Below are 23,811 nucleotides of genomic sequence, written 5' to 3' on the forward strand. Positions count from 1 at the left end.
TATTTCTATGTCTAGTCTGGTGAGTGTGTTTCTATGTTGGTTAATTGGGGTTGGGACTCTCAGTTGAAGGCAGGTGTTGTCTATCTGCCTTTGATTGAGAGTCCCATATATAAGGGTGTGTTTGTGTTTGTGATTGGTGGGTGATTGTTCTGTGTTCAGCCCTAGGCTTTGCCAGACTGTTTTGTTGTTCGTTCGTTCTCGTGTTTTGTTGTTTTGGAGTGTTCTTTTGATAGTTAAATAAAAGTCAAAATGAGCATACACGTACCTGCTGCATTTTGGTCCTCATTCACCGACGACAACCGTGACACATTGATTGCATTCCAACCCAACAAAACGTAGGGTATAGGCTAGCGAGCCAATGTGTCATATCGTCAACCAATCACATTGGGTCAAATTCTGCCAGGCCCAGTTCCAGCGAGCTTCTAATGGAGAGCTAAAAAAGTAAGTTAATATATTTTGGCAAACTTGTGTAACTTTGGCAAACAGTTATATTCTCCTGACGTCAACCAGGAATGTTTCCATGGCCAAATATTCCCAGATTATTATAATTTAGCTTGCCCGGTGTGACGGAGAGGGACTTTTTGGGGGGAGGGGGATTTTTGGGGGGTGTTGTACATCTAGAAAAATATACCAGATCATGTATTTTTCCATAAAGCAGGCATTATCTGAATATATACACAGATAATTCCCTAGACCAAGACGGGAAGATACGTTTTATACTACAGATCAATATTCAATATCAAGGGTCAAAGGTCAAAGTGTGTGGAGGGGTCAATGAAAGGGGGGTTGGGGAAGGCACATCCCCTCTTCTCCCTCAGGGTAGAGAAACTATATCATCCAGGGGCTCCAAGTGCTTACTGTGACGAATAGAAAGAAGAAGAAAAACATTTGACATAAATACACAATGTATCAAGACTGGTACATGACAGACCAGACAGAAAAAAGTTACACAAATAAATAGGCATCTATTCACCAGAGAAAAACCCTTACAGGTTCAGGTTCGACTCCGTTACACTACACCCACAAAGGAAAATGTTGCTTCCTAATATCTTAGAGAAGTGGCTACAGGAGGCGACTGTAGAAAAGCTCAGTACCTGTCAGGTGGTTCTACTGCATCTGCATCCTAAGCAGCCGTCGCTTGCCCTGAAGACAGACGGTGAGATCACGTTACATCACAATACTATGACTAGCACTGAAGTGACAGTATCCTATTAACCTAGATTTCTAAATGTGAACTCCCAGTACTACCCCCACGGCTGTTGCATCATCATTCATGATTTTGTTATTGAAAGTTATCTATTTCAACAAAATATATAACCATCTGTGCATTTATAGACAGTGTTAGTCCTATTTTTCATCTACTCATCCAACTAATCAAACATTCTATTGATCAGTTGCATGCTGTTAGTTGTCAAATTACCTGTTACCTCAGCAGCAGGGGTCTCATCATCATCTGGAGATGGGATGATCCTGCCAGTCATGGGGCCGACCCCCAGGACTTTGGGCCTCTTATCAGACTTGGCTGCACCCTCCAGCACCACCACAATGTACTCCTTTTTGGGCGCCTCCACAGGTGCCACCACCACAACTGGGGCAGCCTCCACTGCAGCTGGGGCCTCTTCCACCGCGGCCTCTTCCACCGCAGCCACTTCTATGGGTGGAGCCTCTTCTACGGGTGGGGCAGCTGGGGCCTCCTCCACTGCAGCCTCCTCCACTGCAGCTGGGGCCCCCTCCACTGCAGCCTCTTCGATGAGTTCAGCCTCAAGTGGGGCAGCCGAGGCCTCTTCCACTGCAGCCGGGGCCTCCTCCACTGCAGCCGGGGCCTCCTCCACAGCAGCCTCTTCGACGAGTTCAGCCTCAAGTGGGGCAGCCGGGGCCTCCTCCACTGCAGCCGGGGCCTCCTCCACAGCAGCCTCTTCGATGAGTTCAGCTTCAAGTGGGGCAGCCGGGGCCTCCTCCACTGCAGCCGGGGCCTCCTCCACTGCAGCCGGGGCCTCCTCCACTGCAGCCGGGGCCTCCTCCACTGCAGCCGGGGTCTCCTCCACTGCAGCCGGGGCCTCCTCCACTGCAGCCTCTTCGATGAGTTCAGCCTCAAGTGGGGCAGCCGGGGTCTCCTCCACTGCAGCCGGGGCCTCTTCCACTGCAGCCGGGGCCTCTTCCACTGCAGCCGGGGCCTCCTCCACTGCAGCCGGGGTCTCCTCCACTGCAGCCGGGGCCTCTTCCACTGCAGCCGGGGCCTCTTCCACTGCAGCCGGGGCCTCCTCCACTGCAGCCGGGGCCTCTTCTATGGGTGCAGCCTCAAGTGGGGCAGCTGGGGGCTCCTCCACTGCAGCTGGGTCCTCCTCCACTGCAGCTGGGGCCTCTTCTGCGGGTGCAGCCTGAAGTGGGGCAGCTGTGGCCTCCTCCACTGCAGCTGTGGCCTCCTCCACTGCAGCTGTGGCCTCCTCCACTGCAGCTGTGGCCTCCTCCACTGTAGCTGGGGCCTCCTCCACTGCAGCTGGGGCCTCCACTGGGGCAGCCTCCTCGACTTCTTCTACAATAGGCACAACCACTTCTTTGGCCACTTCAGCGACTGTTGTCACCTCCAAAGCAGAGGCTGCTGCCAGAATGACTGGTTCCACTGCAAAACAGAACCCAGCGCCCAAACATCACTCACGCTCATGTTACAAAGACTGACTCACAATTTATCTCCAACTCAATCAACATAGCACATATGCACCCAGTGTGACAGGAGAAAGGAGATCCAGGAAAATACAGTGAGTTAGACATGCCAACATGAACATTGTAGAAGTCTGTGTACAAATCCCAAGAGATAGTGAAAGACGCATTCTTGTATAAATAGTGCAGTTTGACCAAAACCCTTACTGTATCAGCACCACACTGTGTGGGTTAGGGAAAATACTCAGACCAACACGTAGCCATTAGCCAGACAGAGATCACAGGGAGAAGACAGACAAGGCAGCTTTCCATGGAAAAACATGACATTAGTTAGAAAAAAACAAATATTTGTACAGACATAGGTGTTAGCTTGTGCTTGTGCTTCAGATAAAAAGGCAATCCGAATGTGTTGAGACTACTTTTAGGTCATCCTTGCATTTTTGTTGCGTTTGCATCAACATTGTACAGACCAAGGTGTACTTTAACCATGCATTGACCTCTACTGCATGCATCACTTGCTCCCCAAAAGTCTCATATCTAAAAGTTCAGCTGGACCAGTCATTAAAACCTCTATTGTTGCACATTTTGGTGAATGATGCAAAGCAGAAATGCATTGGACCAATGCCGACTGTCAGGCTATGGCAAGAATGTACCCACCAGAGCATTGAGTGACCGCAAAATAATGGGTGGTTTTGAGAGAGTTAGGATGGAGCCAACTGGTGCAGAACTTCAACATACAGGGTAGCAGTGGCATGGGTGTAGATGGCAGGCATAGAAAAAAAGGCACGGTGACAGGAAAAGCATTGAATGGAAGAGGGTACAGGAAGCAGTAGAAGTAATGAAGGAACAGTGTGTGGAATAGCAGAATAGCAGTACATGACAATTCCCCATATGGTGCATGTGTGCAACACAAAATGCCTTTAAGTGTGAACGAGGCATTTCTAATGTGAATAGAAGACATTCCAAAATAAGTAATCAGAACATACAGCAAAGACAGTACTTCTGCATGTTGTCCAAAATCCTTCATTAAAAAAAGAGGCCACCTCAAATAAAATAAAATGCCTTCCTGCCAAATATCACAAAGGAACACACACCAAATGGGATAATGGTTTGATTTCAAACATTGGACTTGACATTTTTTCACAACTAGGGAGCTTTTCTGATATGTGTCCTGGGCTAAAGTAAATCATTTGTTGACTCATGGGGCAACAGTGCAGAGGTGAATGAACTCTAGTGTCAGTGTGGTGGATTTCTCCCTAGGTTCTCCATGGTACAACTAGCACAATATTAGATCAGAAGTGTCTTGTCATTTGTCCTCGTGATGGAAACCATTGTTGTTTTGGAAAGACTTTGTAGGGCACCCGAAAACCCTACAAGCGTAGCGTATTAGCACAAGCAAACCAAACCCAGACAAATTCAACACGGGAGGGGGATCTTTCCAGTCATTTTATTGTATGGCTCGATGAATTCCCTTAATCAATTACACGACTACTCACTGCGTTAGCTAGTTAAAAAAAGAGCAAATCTGAATGACCACACTTGCGAGGTAATTCCCTCAAAGTTCCAGTTTTACAGTTAAGAATGAAAATACATGGCAACAGTTTGTTTTGTTACAGTTACAGAGCTTGCACAGGTTTCAGCGTTGTCTGTACTAGCAGAAGCCACCACACGGCTGCATGAGATGTACAGCGGGTTAGGTTAAACAAAGTTAACGTTACATCGGCATGTACCAACTCCGTGATATCTGGCAGAGAAGCATAAGTTAAGAGGCTTAAAAATGTACAGTTGTCAATGTAATATCTCCCAAATAAAGCCTGAGTATTAGCGGTTGGTTGGCCGCGGACTGGTCTTACACATTACAAACAAAATAAGATAATCAAATGGCGCATTCGAGGTGTTTTCCTGTTTGTGTTTGCATGCGGCATCGGACCTTTGAGGTAAGGCAGGGGAGAGGTTAAAGGGCATTGATACGTGCGGTCAGTGGAGCTTTGTAAACAGTGTGTGAGAGGAAGAAGGGAGAGAGGGAAGGGGTGAATAAAGATAGTTTCGAGGAGGAAATAAGCAGGTTTCTCGTCACATTTCACTATGGGGGGGGCACAGTGATTTGCACTATTGTGTATTTCTATCCTTACTGTGATATGAGGTTGAGATGGATGACATCACTGCCACTTTCTAAAAAGTCTCACAGCAGTGATCGTCTGCTGTTCTGATTGAATTCACTGGTAAAAGCTGTTTTAGCACTTTTACCATCTGCTGGACTCAAAACAAATATACTGTACACAGTAAGGAGATTTTGAACTACAGAAAATCAAACCCCACACAAAAACCTTGAATCTTCTGTCTTCTAGCTTTTCACACTTTCACTTACAAAATCAGCCATACCATTAGTTACTCTCTGCCCTCTAAGTAAACTCTAATAAACTAGTAAATAAAGTGTTCTCTTCGAGAGAATAAGCAGTATAGCTCTACAGTGGTTTTAGAACCAGGTGAGATCAGCGTTAGATTCTGTAGTGGTACTCTATAGGTAAGGAACAGTGTACACATAACCTCCCTGTTGTTGCTGGCCTATCGGAGTGTGTGTTGGGCTGGTGGTGAAGGACAGCGTGTGCCTCCCTGTGGTGTGTGTGCGTTACTCAGCAGCAACAGCAGCCTCTGGGGCTGCCTCCTCCTCTGGGCCCGTACCGTTGATCTCCTCCTCCGGCTCTGCCACGGCAACTGCCTCCTCAGCAGCCTCTTCCACGGCCACTTCCTCCGCTGCTGCCTCCACTTCATTTGCCACCTCGACGACCTCTTCTGCGACCTCAGCAACAGCCTCTGCAATCTCCTCCACCACAGTCTCCGCTTCCGCTGGTGCCACCTCGGCCTCTACTGCTGCTGCCTCCCCAGCAGGTTCTTCAGAGACTGCCTCGGCTGCTGCTTCTGCCTCGACTGAGGCCTCTTCCGCGGGTTCTGCTCCATTTTCCGCCGCTACAGCCTCCTCAACTGCAGCCTCCTCTCCAGCCTCTTCTGCTGCTGCCGCCTCCTCCTCTCCTCCCTCCTCAGCAGCCTCCGTTGCTTCATCCTCCCCTCCCCAGGCTGCTGCTTCCTCACCTGAAACAAAAAAAAGAGAGAGAGAGAGTGAGATACAGGGAGAGAGACAGGAAGAGAGAAAAATATATGAATCAGTAAAGATGGCATCAGCCTTTGAAACACTGCCTGGGTAAGCTTTACAACACGAAATAAGAGTATTTGCAGGGCATGTGAATTACCCTACTCACGTCTACATAACACTAGCCTATAATATAACAGAATATTCCGATGAAGTACTATTTCTATGTTTATATCTTAAATCATATTTACATTCATTACTTATCATTTAGCTGCCGTGTACACAACCACACACTGAAACAATCACACAACGCATCACACACGCCCATGCCACTCATCTTACCACACCTCCGGCTCATACCACACTCCACCTGGAAGGGGCAAACAAATCCCTACAGAAGAGAATTCACTGCAGAACCACATGCAAAGCCCAAAGAGATAGAGAGAAAAGGAAGGGAGAGAGGGATAAAAACAACAAAGGGAGAGGAGCAAAATGAAAGTGACATAGGGAAGGTATACAGGATCAGGGGTTAGAGGTCAGAGGGTGGACTGAGGGGTGAGGGGATAAAGATGGTGAATCTTACCATCCAATCAAAGCTACCAATGCCTGGAAATTCCAACAATAACAGACAAGCCAGGTGGTTTGTGTGCATTTCATTTTAAATTGAGGCAGTCTGTCTTTTTACACATTTATCCATTAACATGATTCCATCCTGGAAGACGCCACAAAAACATGAGTTCATCAAATAAAAAAAATACATAGAACGAAGTGTCCAGAGGAGAAACGTTCAGAAACAGACAATAGTTGAATGTATGGGACGTAGCAGGACTTGTTCGGTCATACAGGAGAAGGAGGAAAGTAGGAGATTTCCCCCTTTTCAGATTCATCCAAAGAGTCCAGTAGGCTATAAAGTCCCCTGACGTATAGCCAATTTAGTTTTACACTGAAAAGAGTAAAAATAGGAGAGCGTTAGCGCAAAAAGGAGGAAGAGAACCTTTAACTTTTAACCCAAAAAAGGACTTCAAATCAGATTACAATTTCACCATTATCAAATACGCAAATTTAACATCAAAGACTATGATCATCAAATCCCTACAGGCTTATCACATCAAAATGACTGCGCTGATAATGCACTGATAATGCCAACAGTGAATTAGCATTCTAGGTTTAAAGGGGCACTAAGATGACATCACCTGTTTCCGTTTGACGAGTGGCGTCAGTGTGGACATTGAGTTTGGCAGGGAATAAAGACTCTTTAATAAAGAGGTACAGGTTTACAAGAGGTTGGGGGGGGGGGGGTTAACGGTGAGAGAAGAGGGTTTGAAGGGTGGGCACGTTTTGGGGTGGATCGTACAGTAGGAAAGGAGTAGTGTCAAGGAGGGGAGCCCCCTGTTCTGATTAACAGGTATTTCAGCCAATAGGACCAGGTTAGGGTCAGACGGGAGAAGCTGGGTGGGGTGGGGCCAGAAAGGAGAGGCTGAGTTTCCTACTTTCAGAACCACTCCGATAAAAATGTCTATATCAAAGTCATCAACAGGAGTAGGCCATCTAGAGTTTACCATCTAGAGAAAGCAAGACATTGTGTACAGGGAACAGGTCCTCCCAAATATTACCGTCAACAGAAGGTTTTCCACCAACTACATGCTTTGGGTCCCCTAACAATATTTTCTGCCAATGACAGAAAGCTAAGACATTGGGTTGTGAAACTTCCAAAACTAAATCCAGAAAATCAGAGCACAGAACCTGTTCTTGACCCGACATCTTATCTGGGTGTCAATTTAAATAAATGGGTAATCTGTCTCAGACCGTTATGCCAGTTCTACTATGCATAAATGGAACGCATTTAAGGCCAGAAGGTTGGAAGCACACATTGCTGATAAATTGGCTGAAAAATTTAGCAGATGAGGCAAATGGCTCAGGCAGTTATTAACCAGAACAGGGAGATCTCAGAGTGGACGTACGAATCTATGTGATTGGTGCTCTGCATTGACTAACCAATGAGGATTTAGGAACCCTACAATGAGTGGAGACATCATTACTAACTATACTGTAGATTATCATCATGGCATTTCACAGCATTAGGCTCAATCATTGAAATGCAATACATGAAGACTCCACTTATTTCAGAGCCCATGAATCCGCTCCTTTTCCCCACCATTGGTCCTCAGAATTCTGTGAAATGCAGTTTTGTGAATGTATCTAGAGAAAAATCTAGGTGTGAGTGCACCAATAGAGAAACATACATTTCAAGGCAATCAGTGAGAGAATAATCAAATCCATGCCAAGGTACCCTTAGTCTAAGAGAAAGTTTCATTGGTCATTCAGGAAGAGAGTCATTTAACAGGCTGTGAGTTATTATAAAAATGAAAGACATTAGCCAGTAGAGCCACACATAGGCACTCACCCTCCTCTTCCTCATCCCTGCCTGAAAACAGACACAGAGAAGCACAGTGTCATAGATTTACAGGGTTTTATATGGATTATATACTGAACAAAAATATAAATGCAACATGTAAAGTGTTGGTCCCATGTTCCATGAGCTGAAATAAAAGATTCCAGAAATGTTCCATTTGCACAAAAAGCTTATTTATCTCAAATTTGTTTACATCTCTGTTAGTGAGCATTTCTCTTTTGCCAAGATAATCCATCCACTTGACAGGTGTGGCATATCAAGAAGGTGATTAAACAGCATGATCATTACACAGGTGCACCTTGTGCTGGTGACAATAAAAGGCCTTGCTCCCCAGTGGGTGGGCCTACGCCCTCCCAGGCCCACCCATGGCTGCACCCCTGCCCAGTCATGTTAAATCCATAGATTAGGGCCTAATGAATTTATTTAAACTGACTGATTTCCTTATATGAACTGTAACTCAGTGAAATCGTTGAAATTGATGTGTTTATATTTTTGTTCAGTATAATATAGGCTATGGAGTATATGGATTAGAGATCTACACAATGATCCTGCTGCATGTAAACTCAGCAAAAAAAGAAACGCCCCTTTTTCAAGACCCTGTCTTTCAAAGATAATTCGTAAAAATCCAAATAACTTCAGAGATCTTCATTGTAAAGGGTTTAAACACTGTTTCCCATGCTTGTTCAATGAACCATAAACAATTAATGAACATGCACCTGTGGAACGGTCGTTAAGACACTAACAACTTACAGATGGTAGGCAATGAAGGTCACAGTTATGAACACTTAGGACACTAAAGAGGCATTTGTACTGACTCTGAAAAACACCAAAAGAAAGATGCTCAGGGTCCCTGCTCATCTGCTTGAACGTGCCTTAGACATGCTGCAAGGAGGCATGAGTACTGCAGATGTGGCCAGGGCAATAAATTGCAATGTCCGTACTGTGAGACGCCTAAGACAGCGCTACAGGGAGACAGGATGGACAGCTGATCGTCCTCGCATTGGCAGACCACGTGTAACAACACCTGCACAGGATCGGTACATCTAAACATCACACCTGCGGGACAGGTACAGAATGGCAACAACAACTGCGGAACGCACAATCCCTCCATCAGTGCTCAGACTGTCCGCAATAGGCTGAGAGAGGCTGGACTGAGGGCTTGTAGGCCTGTTGTAAGGCAGGTCCTCACCAGACATCACCGGCAACAACGTCGCCTATGGGCACAAACCTACCTTCGCTGGACCAGACAGGACTGACAAAAAGTACTCTTCACTGAAGAGTCGCGGTTTTGTCTCACCAGGGGTGATGGTCGGATTCGCGTTTATCGTCGAAGGAATGAGCGTTACACCGAGGCCTGTACTCTGGAGCGGGATCGATTTGGAGGTGGAGGGTCCGTCATGGTCTGGGGCGGTGTGTCACAGCATCATAGGACTGAGCTTGTTGTCATTGCAGGCAATCTCAACGCTGTGCGTTCCAGGGAAGACATCCTCCTCCCTCATGTGGTACCCTTCCTGCAGGCTCATCCTGACATGACCCTCCAGCATGACAATGCCACCAGCCATACTGCTTGTTCTGTGCATGATTTCCTGCAAGACAGGAATGTCAGTGTTCTGCCATGGCCAGCGAAGAGCCTGGATCTCAATCCCATTGAGTACGTCTGGGACCTGTTGGATCGAAGGGTGAGGGCTAGGGCCATTCCCCCCAGAAATGTCCTGAAACTTGCAGGTGCCTTGGTGGAAGAGTGCGGTAAAATCTCACAGGAAGAACTGTCAAATCTGGTGCAGTCCATGAGGAGGAGATGCACTGCAGTACTTAATGCAGCTGGTGGCAACACCAGATACTAACTATTACTTTTGATTTTGTCCCCCCCTTTGTTCAGGGACACATTATTCCATTTCTGTTAGTCACATGTCTGTGGAACTTGTTCAGTTTATGTCTCAGTTGTGGAATCTTGTTATGTTCATACAAATATTTACACATGTTAAGTTTGCTGAAAATAAACGCAGTTGACAGTGAGAGGACTTTTTCTTTTTTTGTTGAGTTTATATGAATGAGGTTGTCATAGTATATCTGTCTGATCTGTACTCAGTTATGATATTGGCATGGTGTTTTATTGTCCCCCACGATGAAATCAGGGATGGGACTGTGGATCTGTCTCCATACGTCCGTCCGTTCGTCAGTCACATGTGATATCTCAGACAGCACTGGGCCGATTTGGACGAAACTTGGCTGAATGATGAGTCTTGCCATAGAGATCCGTCATTTACAAAATGACACTGATTGGCCCAAGTCGGGAGCTATAGTAATTAACTGAAATGTGTTAGTCACACGCAATCTCAATTGGCCCCATGGGGGGGCGCTGCATCATTCGTGGGGGACGACATGTTTATTGTTGCTTTGTTTATCTTTTCACACGTGTATGAGCGTGCATGAGCGTTTATGGGTGAGATAGCCGTGCGCTTATGTGATGATATCTGTGTAGTTGGAGTTTATCGTCATGGTGAAGCCTGCCAAAATAAACATCCATTACAGGTGGACAATACAAGCTAGTTATATATCTAATCTTGTGTTTATACAGCACCAGTAGAACGATATGGTCCTCCCCCAGTTTCAATAAATAACCAACTCCCTAGCCACTGTTGGATGACATAATAGCTGCAAGCATAAATAGAATAGTCTTGGACAGGAAAGTGTTTTTGTTAGCAGGAAGTGATTTTGGCAGAGAGGAAAAGGAGTGATAGTGGGATACGCAGGTCTCCGACAGCTGCCTGGACACTGGACAGCAATGACTTGGTTTGGCCAGAGAACGTGAGGGGGGCTGGCCTGCTTGGCTAGAAGTCCATGGTGGTCTGGCCAAAACTACTGACCGCTTGTTATTTTCACACACACACTGTTGTGTTCTCCTGTAGATTGGGCTGGGTTGTCCTGACCCGCGGGCTGGCCTGTCCGTGTCAGAGTTAATAATACATCATGACAGGAGACACCCTCAGTATGTGTGTGTGTCTATTCTAATGAACTCAGCAGGATTTCCACTGCAGAGTGAAGGCTCTCTCAGAGGAGAAAATAGGACACACACACTGAATAGCCATGTTACAGCTTTAGGAGCATGAGCGTGTGCGTGTGGTCCTTCAGTGTCATTCCTCGGACATAGTGAAATAAGTCAAGGATTATCCTGGCCTCCTGTCCCACAATCTCTAGCTTGGATCACATCCCGCTTTCTCTCACACACAGACAGGACAGAGCTACTATGCCAACCATGACTCACGAATAGAGGGCTTAGGCCACTGTACTGAGCGGGGGGGGGGGGGGGTATGGGGTGTGTTGGCAGCTGGTGGGAGTGTAGCAGGTTTGATTTTTTTATGCGTCAGTTGAAAATGCTTTGCAACAGTGGACAATGAATAGTTACAGTTGAAGTCGGAAGTTTACATACACTTAGGTTGGAGTCATTAAAACTTGTTTTTCAACCACTCCACAAATTTCTTGTTAACAAACTGTAGTTTGGGCAAATCGGATAGGACATCTATTTTGTGCATGACACAAGTAATTTTTCCAACAATTGTTTAGACAGATTACTTCACTTATATTTCACTGTATCACAATTCCAGTGGGTCAGAAGTTTACATACACTAAATTGACTGTGCCTTTAAACAGCTTGGAAAATTCCAGAAAATTATGTCATGGCTTTAGAAGCGTCTGATAGGCTAATTGACATCATTTGAGTCAATTGGAGGTGTACCTGTGGATGTATTTCAAGGCCTACCTTCAAACTCAGTGCCTCTTTGGTTGACATCATGGGAAAATCAAAAGAAATCAGCCAAGACCTCAGAAAACAAATTGTAGACCTCCACAAGTCTGGTTCATCCTTGGGAGCAATTTCTAAATGCCTGAATGTACCACGTTCATCTGCACAAACAATAGTACGCAAGTATAAACACCATGGGACCACGCAGCCATCATACCGCTAAGGAAGAAGAAGTGTTCTGTCTCTTAGAGATGAACGTACTTTGGTGCGAAAAGTGCAAATAAATCCCAGAACAACAGCAAAGGACCATGTGAAGATGCTGGAGGAAACAGGTACAAAAGTATCTATATCCAAAGTGAAATTAGTCCTATATCAACATAACCTGAAAGGCCTCTCAGCAAGGAAGAAGCCACTGTTCCAAAACCGCCATAAAAAAGCCAGACTACGGTTTGCAACTGCACATGGGGACAAAGATCGTACTTTTTGGAGAAATGTCCTCTGGTCTGATGAAACAAAAATAGAACTGTTTGGCCATAATGACCATTGTTATGTTTGAAGGAAAAAGGGGGAGGATTGCAAGCCGAAGAACACCATCCCAACCATGAAACACGGGGGTGGCAGCATCATGTTGTGGGGGTGCTTTGCTGCAGGAGGGACTGGTGCACTTCACAAAATAGATGGCATCATGGGAAATGAAAATTATGTGGATATATTGAAGCAACATCTCAAGACATCAGTCAGGAAGTTAAAGCTTGGTCGCAAATGGGTCTTCCAAATGTACAATGACCCCAAGAATACTTCCAAAGTTGTGGCAAAATGGCTTAAGGACAACAAAGTCAAGGTATTGGAGTGGCCATCACAAAGCCCTGACCTCATCCTATCGAACATTTGTGGGCAGAACAGAAAAAGCGTGTGCGAGCAAGGAGGCCTACAAACCTGACTCAGTTACACCAGCTCTGTCAGGAGGATTGTCACATGTGATATCTCAGACAGCACTGGGCCGATTTGGACGGAACTTGGGTGAATGATGAGTCTTGCCATAGAGATCCGTCATTTACAAAATTACACTGATTGGCCCAAGTCGGGAGCTATAGTAATTAACTGAAATGTGTTAGTCACACGCAATTGGCCCCATGGGGGGGCGCTGCATCATTCGTGGGGGACGACATGTTTATTGTTGCCTTGTGAAAGGCTACCCGAAACGTTTGATCCAAGTTAAACAATTTAAAGGCAATGCTACCAAATATTAAATGAGTGTATGTAAACTTCTGACCCACTGGGAATGTGATGAAAGAAATAAAAGCTGAAATAAATAATTCTCTCTACTATTACTCTGACATTTCACATTCTTAAAATAAAGTAGTGATCCTAACTGACCTAAAACAGGGAATTTTTACTTGGATTAAATGTCAGGAATTGTGAAAAAGTTTAAATGTATTTGGCTAAGGTGTATGTAAACTTCTGACTTCAACTGTATTTACAGTGAGTGTGTCACAGTCCTTAGCGCCAGGACCAAACCCAAACCGTGTCATATCCAACAACCTGTCATGACATGATGGGTTAGTTGAGATTGGGAGGTAAGATGGTGGGTGAGATTGTGCGGTAAGATGGTGGGTGAGATTGTGAGGTAAAATGGTGGGTGAGGTTGTGCGGTAAGACGGTGGGTGAGGTTGTGCGGTAAGACGGTGGGTGAGGTTGTGCGGTAAGATGGTGGGTGAGATTGTGAGGTAAAATGGTGGGTGAGGTTGTGCGGTAAGACGGTGGGTGAGGTTGTGCGGTAAGACGGTGGGTGAGGTTGTGCGGTAAGATGGTGGGTGAGGTTGTGCAGTAAGATGGTGGGTGAGGTGAGACTGACTCTTGGGAGGCCATGGTTTGGGCGACCACACGGTCTTGGGACGAGCGTTGATATCCGCTACACGGTCGTTGAATCTGGCGTGGTCTGTGGTCACAGTGCTGTATGTCTGTTGGAAGAAACACAAAGAACATTTTAAACGCTCAAAATAGTAATATCTTCACCTCTACCAGAGAAATCTATAAAATTATTTTGGAGGGCAACTTTAGCCATGTCGACCTCCCGAGTGGCGCAGTGTTCTAAGGCACTGAATTGTAGTTTTAGCTGTGCCACTAGAGATTCTGGATTCGAGTCCAGGCTCTGTCGCAGCCCGGGTGCGACCGGGAGACCCATGGGGCGGCGCACAATTGGCGCAGCGTCGCCCGGGTTAGGGGAGGGTTTGGCCGGCAGGGATGTCCTTGTCCCATCGCGCACTAGCGACTCCTGTGGCGGGCTGGGCGCAGTGCACGCTGACGCAGTCACCAGGTGCACAGTGTTTCCTCCGACACATTGGTGCGGCTGGCTTCAAGGTTAAGTGAGTGCGGCTTGGTTGTGTTTTCGGAGGACGCACGGCTCTTGACCTTCGCCTCTCCCGAGTCCATACGGGATTTGCAGCGATGAGACAAGACAGTAACTACCAATTGGATACCACGAAATTGGGGTGAAAAACAATACATTTTTTAAGAAAGACCTAAAATAATAATAATAACTTTAGCCATGTCACATAATAAAATAGAACGCATTCTAGAGTTGTAAAAGGTTTATGAAATAGGCCAGTCTGGTATTATAGTTTATCTCTAAACTACGTCATCTGAACTCAGACAGATCAAACTAAAATGGCCAGGCGTAGACTCACGTATGCGATGGCTCCAGCGAAGGCCCCGCCACACAGCAGGGCGTAGACAATGTTATCACCAGTACCACCGGGGACTGACGACATTTGTCGCCGTGGCAACACTGCAAAAAAAAAAAAATCATAGCACAACTCACCCAGCCTTCAGAGTGGTCATCAGTGAGAAGGAAACATGGTAGATGTAAACAGGATATTCGACATTTGATCTTGATCCCGCCCTATAACCCTGACTCCCCATTAGATTGACGTAGACCTAATGCATCAAAACAATCCTCAGAAAGAGTGAGACGGAAGCGTGAGGACAGAGGCTTTGTTGAAGCACAATCCCTGGCTGTTTATTGGATTGGGTGGAATGCGTTTAGGTGTCCAGGAATGTGCCTGTCAGAGCTCATTTGCCTCCAACTGAAATAGACTTCAGTGGTCCTCTGGTAGACCTTCAACCAGAGTTACACTGGGCAACTTTTTAAATAGGCTATTGTAAAATAAAATAAAGTAAAATACAAGTTGAATCAAATTCTACCTAAAGTAATTTTCCTAGCAGGTCAGTGCAGTAGCAACATTCAAAAGCAGGTGAAATGACCCACCACCAATATTCAAGTTTTTTTTTAAATCACTCTCTCCAGACGCATATTTTTTTGATGATACTCCGCACAAGGTGGTGCTGTGTCATTTGACGTAGTTCTTTCACTTTGATTGTGTTTTCCCTGAGTGCCATTACATCAGCAGGAAAACACTGCAGCCAGGCACTTTGTTAACAACTTCAAGACTTGGACCATAGTCACAGATTCCTGCTAATGCTGTTGTAGGTCAGTGCCATGCCCTCACTGCAGACAGGCACACAAAAACTAGACACGCACAACACACAAAGACGGACACAATCGTACGCACACACTTACTACACAACAAGCACGCACGTCTAGAACACAGACAGACATCAAACACACGACAGAAATCTACCGTTCAGACAGACTGTCACAGAAACAGACTTCCGGCTTTGCCACAGTACAAATAAATCTGTCAAGTAGCTACAGTTGAGAAAACTACCACGAATCACAAGTGTCCAGTTTCACTTGTACAGTAAACAAGCACAGTCTAAACTAACAGGAGAGCCTGCATGCCTTTCACAATCAGTGCGCAAAGTGGGGGACCAGTTATTTTAGGCCCAAATAAAGTTGATCATTTAATGGGGAAAAAGGCAATAGGATTTTATTTTTGACATAACTAGTCCCTGTTGGTGTCAATTTCCTCTTGATCCTGATAATTAGGAAAGAACAGTGTCGCTGTTTATAAATGGGTTCTAACTACATAGTACGTGAGTTTCTCCTTTCAAAACAACAACATAGGGATTGTCACTGTACCCTGTTATTTATACCAGCTAATCTGTTAAACCCTCACAGGAGTTGCAGGGTTAAGGTGGTGTGGGATTGAGAGAGTATGAGGGGCTGTGGGTCATAAGATTAAACTATGATACCTGCTCTGTGTGAGGAAGTACTGGTCAAGGGAGGCGAGTGGGCAGGGAGGGCCCCACTGCCATGAGAAGAGGCCCCTTCTTGCATGTAGATGTAGAAATTGATCCAATTTTTTTTGTAAATTTTTTATAACTAACCCAAGATAGACCACAGCCTGTTGTTTCCAAAGGGAGCAAATGGATCATAGTGGGCAGAACAAGCAAGGAGGTGGGGCAGAGCCAAGCATGAGCTAGCGAGATCCTATTGGCATGTTCTAGTATTTATCTGTATATTTCTGTTAAGGAACTGAAGTGCGTGTGTAATAACTAAATTCGCCCTTGCAACCCTAAACATCGCACATTTTTTTAAACTTTGGCAAAGGGTAAAGTCTACAAAACTTAGTCCACCTTGTTTGTAACAGATTCTAGTTTTGGGAACAGACAACTGTATTGAGATCAAATGTTTATTCGGTAAGAACATTTGCAGAATATCGGCCAAAATCCATCTCGCTCCATCTTCTCCCACTCCAGGACACTGGGCTCCCTCTCATCACCAAATTTGATGGTGAATAGAAATGGCAACCGGATGCTTCATATTTACACATCCGATGAAACATCTGGTTCATTGTTCCATCTGTGGTTGTATACTGTACAAACGCAAAGCAGGGGCCGGTGTTGTTACGTAATCTCATAAACGGCCACCAACAGTGTCTTACAGAAGGACACCGGACAAGCTCGCCTTTGAGTGTGTGTGTCAATGTGGAGAACGCTGGGCCAAAAGCTCAAGGCACGTCATGTTGCTATCGTTGCCTAGTCCTTGGGAATTTGTCCAAGAGCAGCCAGACCACGTTCTGCAGGGGCTACAGCAAATTACGAGCAATGCCATGTAAGCAAAGGGTGTGGACATTCCACTAAAATGTGAAGGTAAATAGTGTAAGGTAAAGCCGTTGATAATTTAATAAAGTTCCAAATATTAAAATGGACCTTCTCAGAAGCTGACGTTATGTCAGCCTAAATATATGTGTAAGTATAGCATATGGTTGCCTGAACTACTAAACTATGCCCATGGTAAATATTTCAAATGAATGCTGACTCCGGCTTTGAAACACTGATCAGGCCAACCATTTTTTGTTCAGAGAATGCAAGTTCAATGGTGCGCGCTCCCGTGGAGGCAGCTATATGGCGAGAAACGCGTGCCTCTGTCCGCAGTCTATACATTGAGACCATGGTCACATCCCGTGAGCAAACGCATGAACCCTATTTCTATGCCATCTTTGACATAATGAAGGTCACATATTATTAGTGTTTAAAACCACAAGCGTTATGTAACGAGCTTCAATGAATTGATACATTCCCTTTCAATTGCGTGTTTCGTAACTATGGTTAAAATGGATCATGTGAACACCTAGGCCGTGCAATCGCCCTCAATACAAAGTGACAAACTGCCATAATCTAATGATTGGAGGGGATTTCAACGATTTACTGGCACAGTAGGCCACCGCTGAGTCTGTATAGTAACACCGAATTCATTTCGGAACAAAATTGTTAGGTTACTTTGAGCATGAGATTACTTGAACATGGAGAAAACAGGACTTTCCCTTTAAAATGTAACAATGCTCCAATAAAATGATCAAAATAAATACAATGAAAAGATTCAGAGCATCATTGGTCAACATTTCAATTGACCTTCACTTCCCTTGTCCTGTAACACCGGTGCCATCTTTCATGTGTGGGATGCGACTGTGTCAAAAGCCAAAACACATGAGAACAAAATGTTCTCTTCTGAAATGCACGCATATTCCTCTGCCCCTAGCCTATCCTACAGAGGAATGAAAAACCAACAGGCATACACAGTTGCCATCTTGTATCATGTACAAATGTAATGTAATTAGATCTCTCCATATTTTGAACCCATCATGTAAATACTCACCATCTCTAGATAACTGTTGGGCTACCTTCCTTGCCAAAGTCCCATATTTTTGCCAAGCCGCTCTGCAGAGAAACATCGCCGCTCGCTATCCAAAAACAACGGTAGGACTGCAGCGTGTGCCGGAGCAAGGGAGGGCAGAATGAATGGCGTGAGCTGGTCGTGTGTGAGAGGAGCAAAGGAGAGCCCTGTCTAGCTTGCGCTCAGCGCTGGATGTGTGTCTTCTCAAACCGTTCTTCACCTCCCCCTTTTCTCACGCACAAGGGAAACGGTCAAACGCCAAGCACGTGGAACCTAAACACAAACATATATTTTATTTTATCGGTGTGTCTTTCATTTTTGGAATGTCTTTCCTGTACGTTTGTTATGAGTGCATCCATTTTACGAGTTCAATGTACGCACCCAAACCCCTTAGTCCATTGACACACCATTGCATCAACCTAAGTAACATCATTTTAAAACTCCCGATCAAAATCCGTCAATTTCAAGTAGAGATACTGTAAATTGATTCGGAGGAGCAGGAGGAGGCGAGTTTGATAAGGTCTCACCCCGTTCCTGTACAAAGGACCGAAGACAGCCTTTGAACAAAGTGAATTTTTAATGTCTTGTGTTTTTCATGTCATAAAAATGTTTTACTTTTGTTAAATAATTTATACACATTTTAAATGGCCTTTACAGAATTGGATGTTTTACATAAAAACATTTTTTATTTATTTATGGTTGTTTTTATTGGTTTTAACAACATGACATATTCAAATGCTGTTTTTATGTTTTTATGACGTTTTTATGTGTAAAAAATGAGGTACAAAATATATATGAGCTGTTTTAAAGGAAATGCGATAATAAAACTTTTCCAAAATAAAAAAAATATGTTAATATATATTTCCTTAACTATTTCCTTAACTGTAACTATATATATATATATATCCTTAACTGTTTTATATCTTCTAGATATAGGACAAAAACTTCAAAACCTATGATATATTTTTTACTCTTTTTTTTGCCATTTATGCATGTGTTATTCAATGTTTTTCTCTGGGCTATTGTAGTAAAGGTCAAATTAAACGTTTATACCTAAAGCAGTCCTAAAATTGAAAATCAAACAGCTCAATGATCCATAGTATGACCATCTTAACCTTCCTGTTGTGTTCTGGTCGAATTGGACTGATTTACAAGTTTTCTCTCTGAAAAATGTAGTTCATTTAATCTGATTGTCAGAAGGTTCCATGACTTTGTCCACACAGGGCATCTGAACACCCTAAATACATGTTGATGATTTTCATTACATTTTTGGTGTTTTATTTAACGTTTGTACACCTGTGGTGTTCCTGGTCAGAAATGACCGGTCATTAGAAATGAATGGGTGAGACTACAATTAGTGTATAAAATTGAGTTCAGGCACATGCCCATTCATCAGATGGACACGCTTCCTCTCCCAGACCCCCACATGCATGTCTATTTGAGCACACACACACCTCACTCCCCTTCTTGGCTTCCATATCAACCCCCACTGGAACCTTTCCCCAACATAATCTGTTCCCCACGGGAACCACACCTGTTGGCATTCTCACAAACAATCGCAACATTGTTTCAATAATATATTGAACTTTTCTCACTGCTCTGGTACATAAAGCTTTTTTGAGGCCTTGCTCATAATTCATTCTGTGGTAGCACAATGACCAAACGATATACTGTTTGTGAGGCTCTTGATCATATCTTTGATCATGACACTGGTGAGGAGGAGAGAGGCCAGGAAACTGACAGTGAAGTAGTCTGTGATAAATAGTACAATATGTTTAATCTGAGTATTTGTTATAGTCAAACTAATCCATACATTATGCTTTTTTTGCTCAAAAACGAGTTGTATGAGCTCAGGTCAATGAAGCCGACAGAACATAAATAGCAAATAAAGTTAAAAACGTGTAATTTTCTCAAGATCTTAAGTTGATAAAAAAAAAGATCTAACACAACATTAGGTGATAATATATGTATTATTATGTATTTATAATCAGCTATAATGGGGCGGTCATTTTGGACCGGGAACACAGAATGAATTAACAAGTAACGAACACAAGAGGAGGGTTAAAACAATTCCATGTCAGCTTAGAACCCCACTTTAAACCAATTTAGGCAGACACTCTGTTCAGGTATTTGGGCATTGCATTACACATTGCCAGGGGCGCCGTATGGGGGAAGCTAGGACGATTCTAAGGGTCTGTGACTAACAGTTGCCCTAAAAAAATATTAGAACATTAGGTACATTTTTTTCAATATTAAATTATTAACCTATCATCATTAATATCATATTTTATTTCCAATGTGCTAATACAACTAACGTTTTCTTTTTCATTTCTTGTTTTTGGCTAAAAGTAAGCATCCAGAGAGCCCCCAGAGAGCCCCACCCCCCCTCTATTTACATGAAATGGTTCGGTCCTGCCCCCAAACCAGGTGCGAACGACACTTTTTTTAGCAGTGAATTGCGAGTGAGGAGTGCTGGTGGAGCATCATGTCTCAGCTTCCTAAAGAAAAATCTGGCTTCCAAAAACAAAAAGAAAGAAAAGAAAGAAAGGAGAGAAAAAAGAAAGGGCGACAGTTTGTCACCCAATTTTTCACAAAGGAAGGTGGGTGTAGTCTGTGAGTGGTGGAAATTAACCTGTTAGCTTAGTCCATAGTGAAGCAGGCTACTTTTGCTCCCCGAACATTACTTACTTAATATCTTCACAGACAATTCTGAGTGTTTACATTTCGCTCATCTTTTAGCCGACATTTAATTAATGCAGGCAAACTTTTAGCAAGCTATTCATACTAAATCAGTTGTCCCTGCCTGGTGCCAGGCTCAACGGATGTAGCTTTAGGCATAGCAGCCCTGTCTCCCCATACCCCTGACCCAGCCCTACTCCCACCTGAAGAAGGAGGTGAGCAGCATTGTGTTGAATGACATGTTAGTTGGCATAATTGCAGGTACTGCAATGCATTGAGGATAGGAATGTGGTTCTCCAGTCAGGAAAAATCTCACTTGACACAGAGGCAGTCAATATCAGAGCCTTAAATGAAGAGATGCAGGCTCTTAGAGATGGATGGGAGTCTCTCCTGTCTGAGGCAACACCGATTGCTACGCAAATGGATGTTGCACCTCAATTTAGCAATGAACACAGCCGCCAGAGGAAAAGGAAGAGATTCCATGATGAGACCTCTGAAGAGGAGACAGCTCAGGACAGTGCAGCAGCGGTGTTTGGGAACACAGAGGAAAAGGAAGAGATTCCATGATGAGACCTCTCAAGAGGAGACAGCTCAGGACAGTGCAGCAGCGGTGTTTGGGAACACAGAGGAAAGGGAAGAGATTCCATGATGAGACCTCTCAAGAGGAGACAGCTCAGGACAGTGCAGCAGCGGTGTTTGGGAACACAGAGAAAAAGGAAGAGATTCCAAGATGAGACCTCTGAAGAGGAGACAGCTCAGGACAGTGCAGCAACAGTGTTTCGGGAAACACAGTGTTTTTTTACTGCTATGGACAACATCATAAGTGACTTGAACACTAGGCTCCACACCACTGCAAAAATTGTAGTATAATTTTCTGCTGTTCTGAAAGTTGGGCAGATTAGTGAGGATAAAGTCCCTTCTGGGTGCCAACCACTGATCATGAAGTATTCCAGAGATCTTACACCTGAGTTTCAAAAGGAAGTAAGACACCTGAACACTGTATATGCTGCCACTTTCCCCCCTAACTTGTCCCCTCTTGGTCTCCTGATGGCAATTAGTAAGATGCAGCTGCAGAGCATTTTTGGAGAAGTGTGCATTGCTTTACGTATAATTTGCACACTGCATGTGACTTGCTGGTGGCGAGAGAGCTTTCAGTAAACTAAAACTGATTAAAAAAAATATTTGAGGTCCACTATGTCACCGGACAGGATATGTAGTCTTGCCATGCTGTCCATTGAAAGTCGGTTAGCTAGAAAGCTGGACTTCAAAGACTTGATCAGTGACTTTGTTATCAAGAAGGCTCGGAGCTGGGCTCTTGGTGAGTAAGGCTGAGGAAGGGCCAGTGCTAACTGTTAAATGGCATTGTTATGGATATTGGATCACTACACACGATGCCCACAGGCTGAGAACAAGACTGAGAACAAGATATATCTCAAAGTAATGGCTGGATTGCCATAACATTTGTTGTGCACAATCAAGACCCCAGGTGGAAGAAACCTATTGATTTGTGGACCACTTGACCTTTTCTCTAGTGCCACCATCAGGCCTTTTCATTTCCATTTCCACTTTTACAGCTGCTTATTTTCTAGTTGGTATGTATACTTATTTCAAAAATCTGCTGCTGATTTTATTATTTTGTTTGTTATATCATTCTATAGATGATAATGTTCATTTATTTTAATTGAAGAGGTTCATGTATATTTAAGTTATATTTATTTTAAGTTATTCATTAATGTTAACAGAATTTTCCATTCAAGAATTTGACCATTAAAATTACATTTAGAATATAAAAGATGGCCTTTAGCACAGTTCTTATAGAGGGTATCAGTCTTGCATCAAATAGTGAATTCCACTGTATGCAGAATGCTGCATGCATGTCTGCAGTGTTATATTTTCACAGCTCACTGTCAGTAAATATCATACAGTAAATATTGGACTACAAGAGAGTTGCAAGCCTGCAAAGGTAGAGTTATTTAAAGTTTTGAATGGGTCGATTGGATTCTGGAAGTGTGTGGTTACAGCAATTGCGCAGGGTTGGTGTGGCCTGTGGTGGTGGGGTCCAATGTGATATCTTTTCATGGGGACCAAAATTCCTGGCGGCGCCCCTGCACATAGCCTACCATTGGCAAACATGTCTCAATAGCGTATAGCCTAGACAATTTACGGTAGCCTTTTTAATTACATTTTTCAACTTCATCTGAAGGGGAGTTTGTTCACCATGTGCGCAATGCGCGTTCCAAAATCGATTAATTCCTCCATGTGCGCGGATTACCCCAAGAAAGGGTAAAGGTAGGAAATGGGGTGCCAAACCCCAGTGGGTTAAATATGCTCCACAGAGAAGTATCAACTCATTTACAGTTAGCATTGGTCTAGCAGTGGTCTTTTATATATGTTCAAAGCTGTCAATTTGATTTATAGAGGATGGGCTATGCTCCAGTTCCTTCATTGCTGGAATGTTCTAGAAATGTCCGAAGACAGGCGCGTACTGGGACCAGAAATCGGCTCTGGTATTTCTAACACACTGACACATTTTTTTCCTTGAGGCCCCCATTATTAGCCAGATAATTATCATTTTACATTTAATTACATTTTACAGGTGTAAATATTGGACTATAAACTGTGCCTTCCTGTGTTATACTTATGCAATTTTTTTTATTACATTCTACTGAGCCATTTGCTTTATGTTCATATTCTTACCTTTTATTTCTTATTGTTGTTTCATTGTCGAGAAGGAACTAGGGGCACAGCCTGGGACACACTCCAATACTCAGACATCATTTACAAATGCAGTATTTGTGTTTAGAGTCCACTAGATCAGATGCGGTAGGGATGACAACCCATTATATTGATAAGTGTGTAAATTGGACCATATTACTGCCCTGACTGAGCATTCGCAATGTAACGAGTACTTTTAGGTGTCAGGGAAAATGAAAAAAAGTACATATTTTCTTTAGGAATGTAGTGAAGTAAAAGTATTCAAAAACATAAATTCTCAAGTAAAGTACAGATACCCCAAAAATATATTTAAGTAGTACTTCAAAGTATTTTTACTTAGTAACTTTACACCACTGCAGGCCCACTCAGCTAAAAATGGACCAGCCCATCTGGCATTTGCCCGAAATGCCTGATGGCCAGTCTGCCCCTGTCCAAAG

General features: G+C 44.0%; 1 protein-coding gene across 9 annotated transcripts; it reads right to left on the reverse strand.

The window, feature by feature from the left end:
- Nucleotides 1-224: 224 nt before the first annotated feature.
- Nucleotides 225-18,347, reverse strand: LOC115205219 (fibrous sheath CABYR-binding protein). 9 transcript variants are annotated; one of them, XM_029770967.1, is made up of 9 exons: nt 17,963-18,347; nt 14,589-14,689; nt 13,757-13,862; nt 8,151-8,171; nt 5,341-5,748; nt 2,463-2,620; nt 1,428-2,420; nt 1,095-1,143; nt 225-857 (listed from the first exon to the last, which is right to left on the reverse strand). In XM_029770967.1, exons 1-8 carry the CDS (start codon nt 18,036-18,038, stop codon nt 1,108-1,110), a joined length of 1,899 nt encoding a protein of 632 aa, XP_029626827.1. In that variant the 5' UTR covers nt 18,039-18,347; the 3' UTR covers nt 225-857; nt 1,095-1,107. The 9 variants fall into 9 exon arrangements, with proteins under 9 accessions (XP_029626827.1, XP_029626828.1, XP_029626825.1 ...); XM_029770968.1 differs by having other exon boundaries at nt 1,428-2,399; nt 2,442-2,620; XM_029770965.1 differs by having other exon boundaries at nt 1,428-2,072; nt 2,106-2,620; nt 17,963-18,346.
- Nucleotides 18,348-23,811: the final 5,464 nt, after the last annotated feature.

This window comes from Salmo trutta, chromosome 13, assembly GCF_901001165.1.
Source record: "Salmo trutta chromosome 13, fSalTru1.1, whole genome shotgun sequence".
NCBI lineage: Eukaryota > Metazoa > Chordata > Actinopteri > Salmoniformes > Salmonidae > Salmo > Salmo trutta.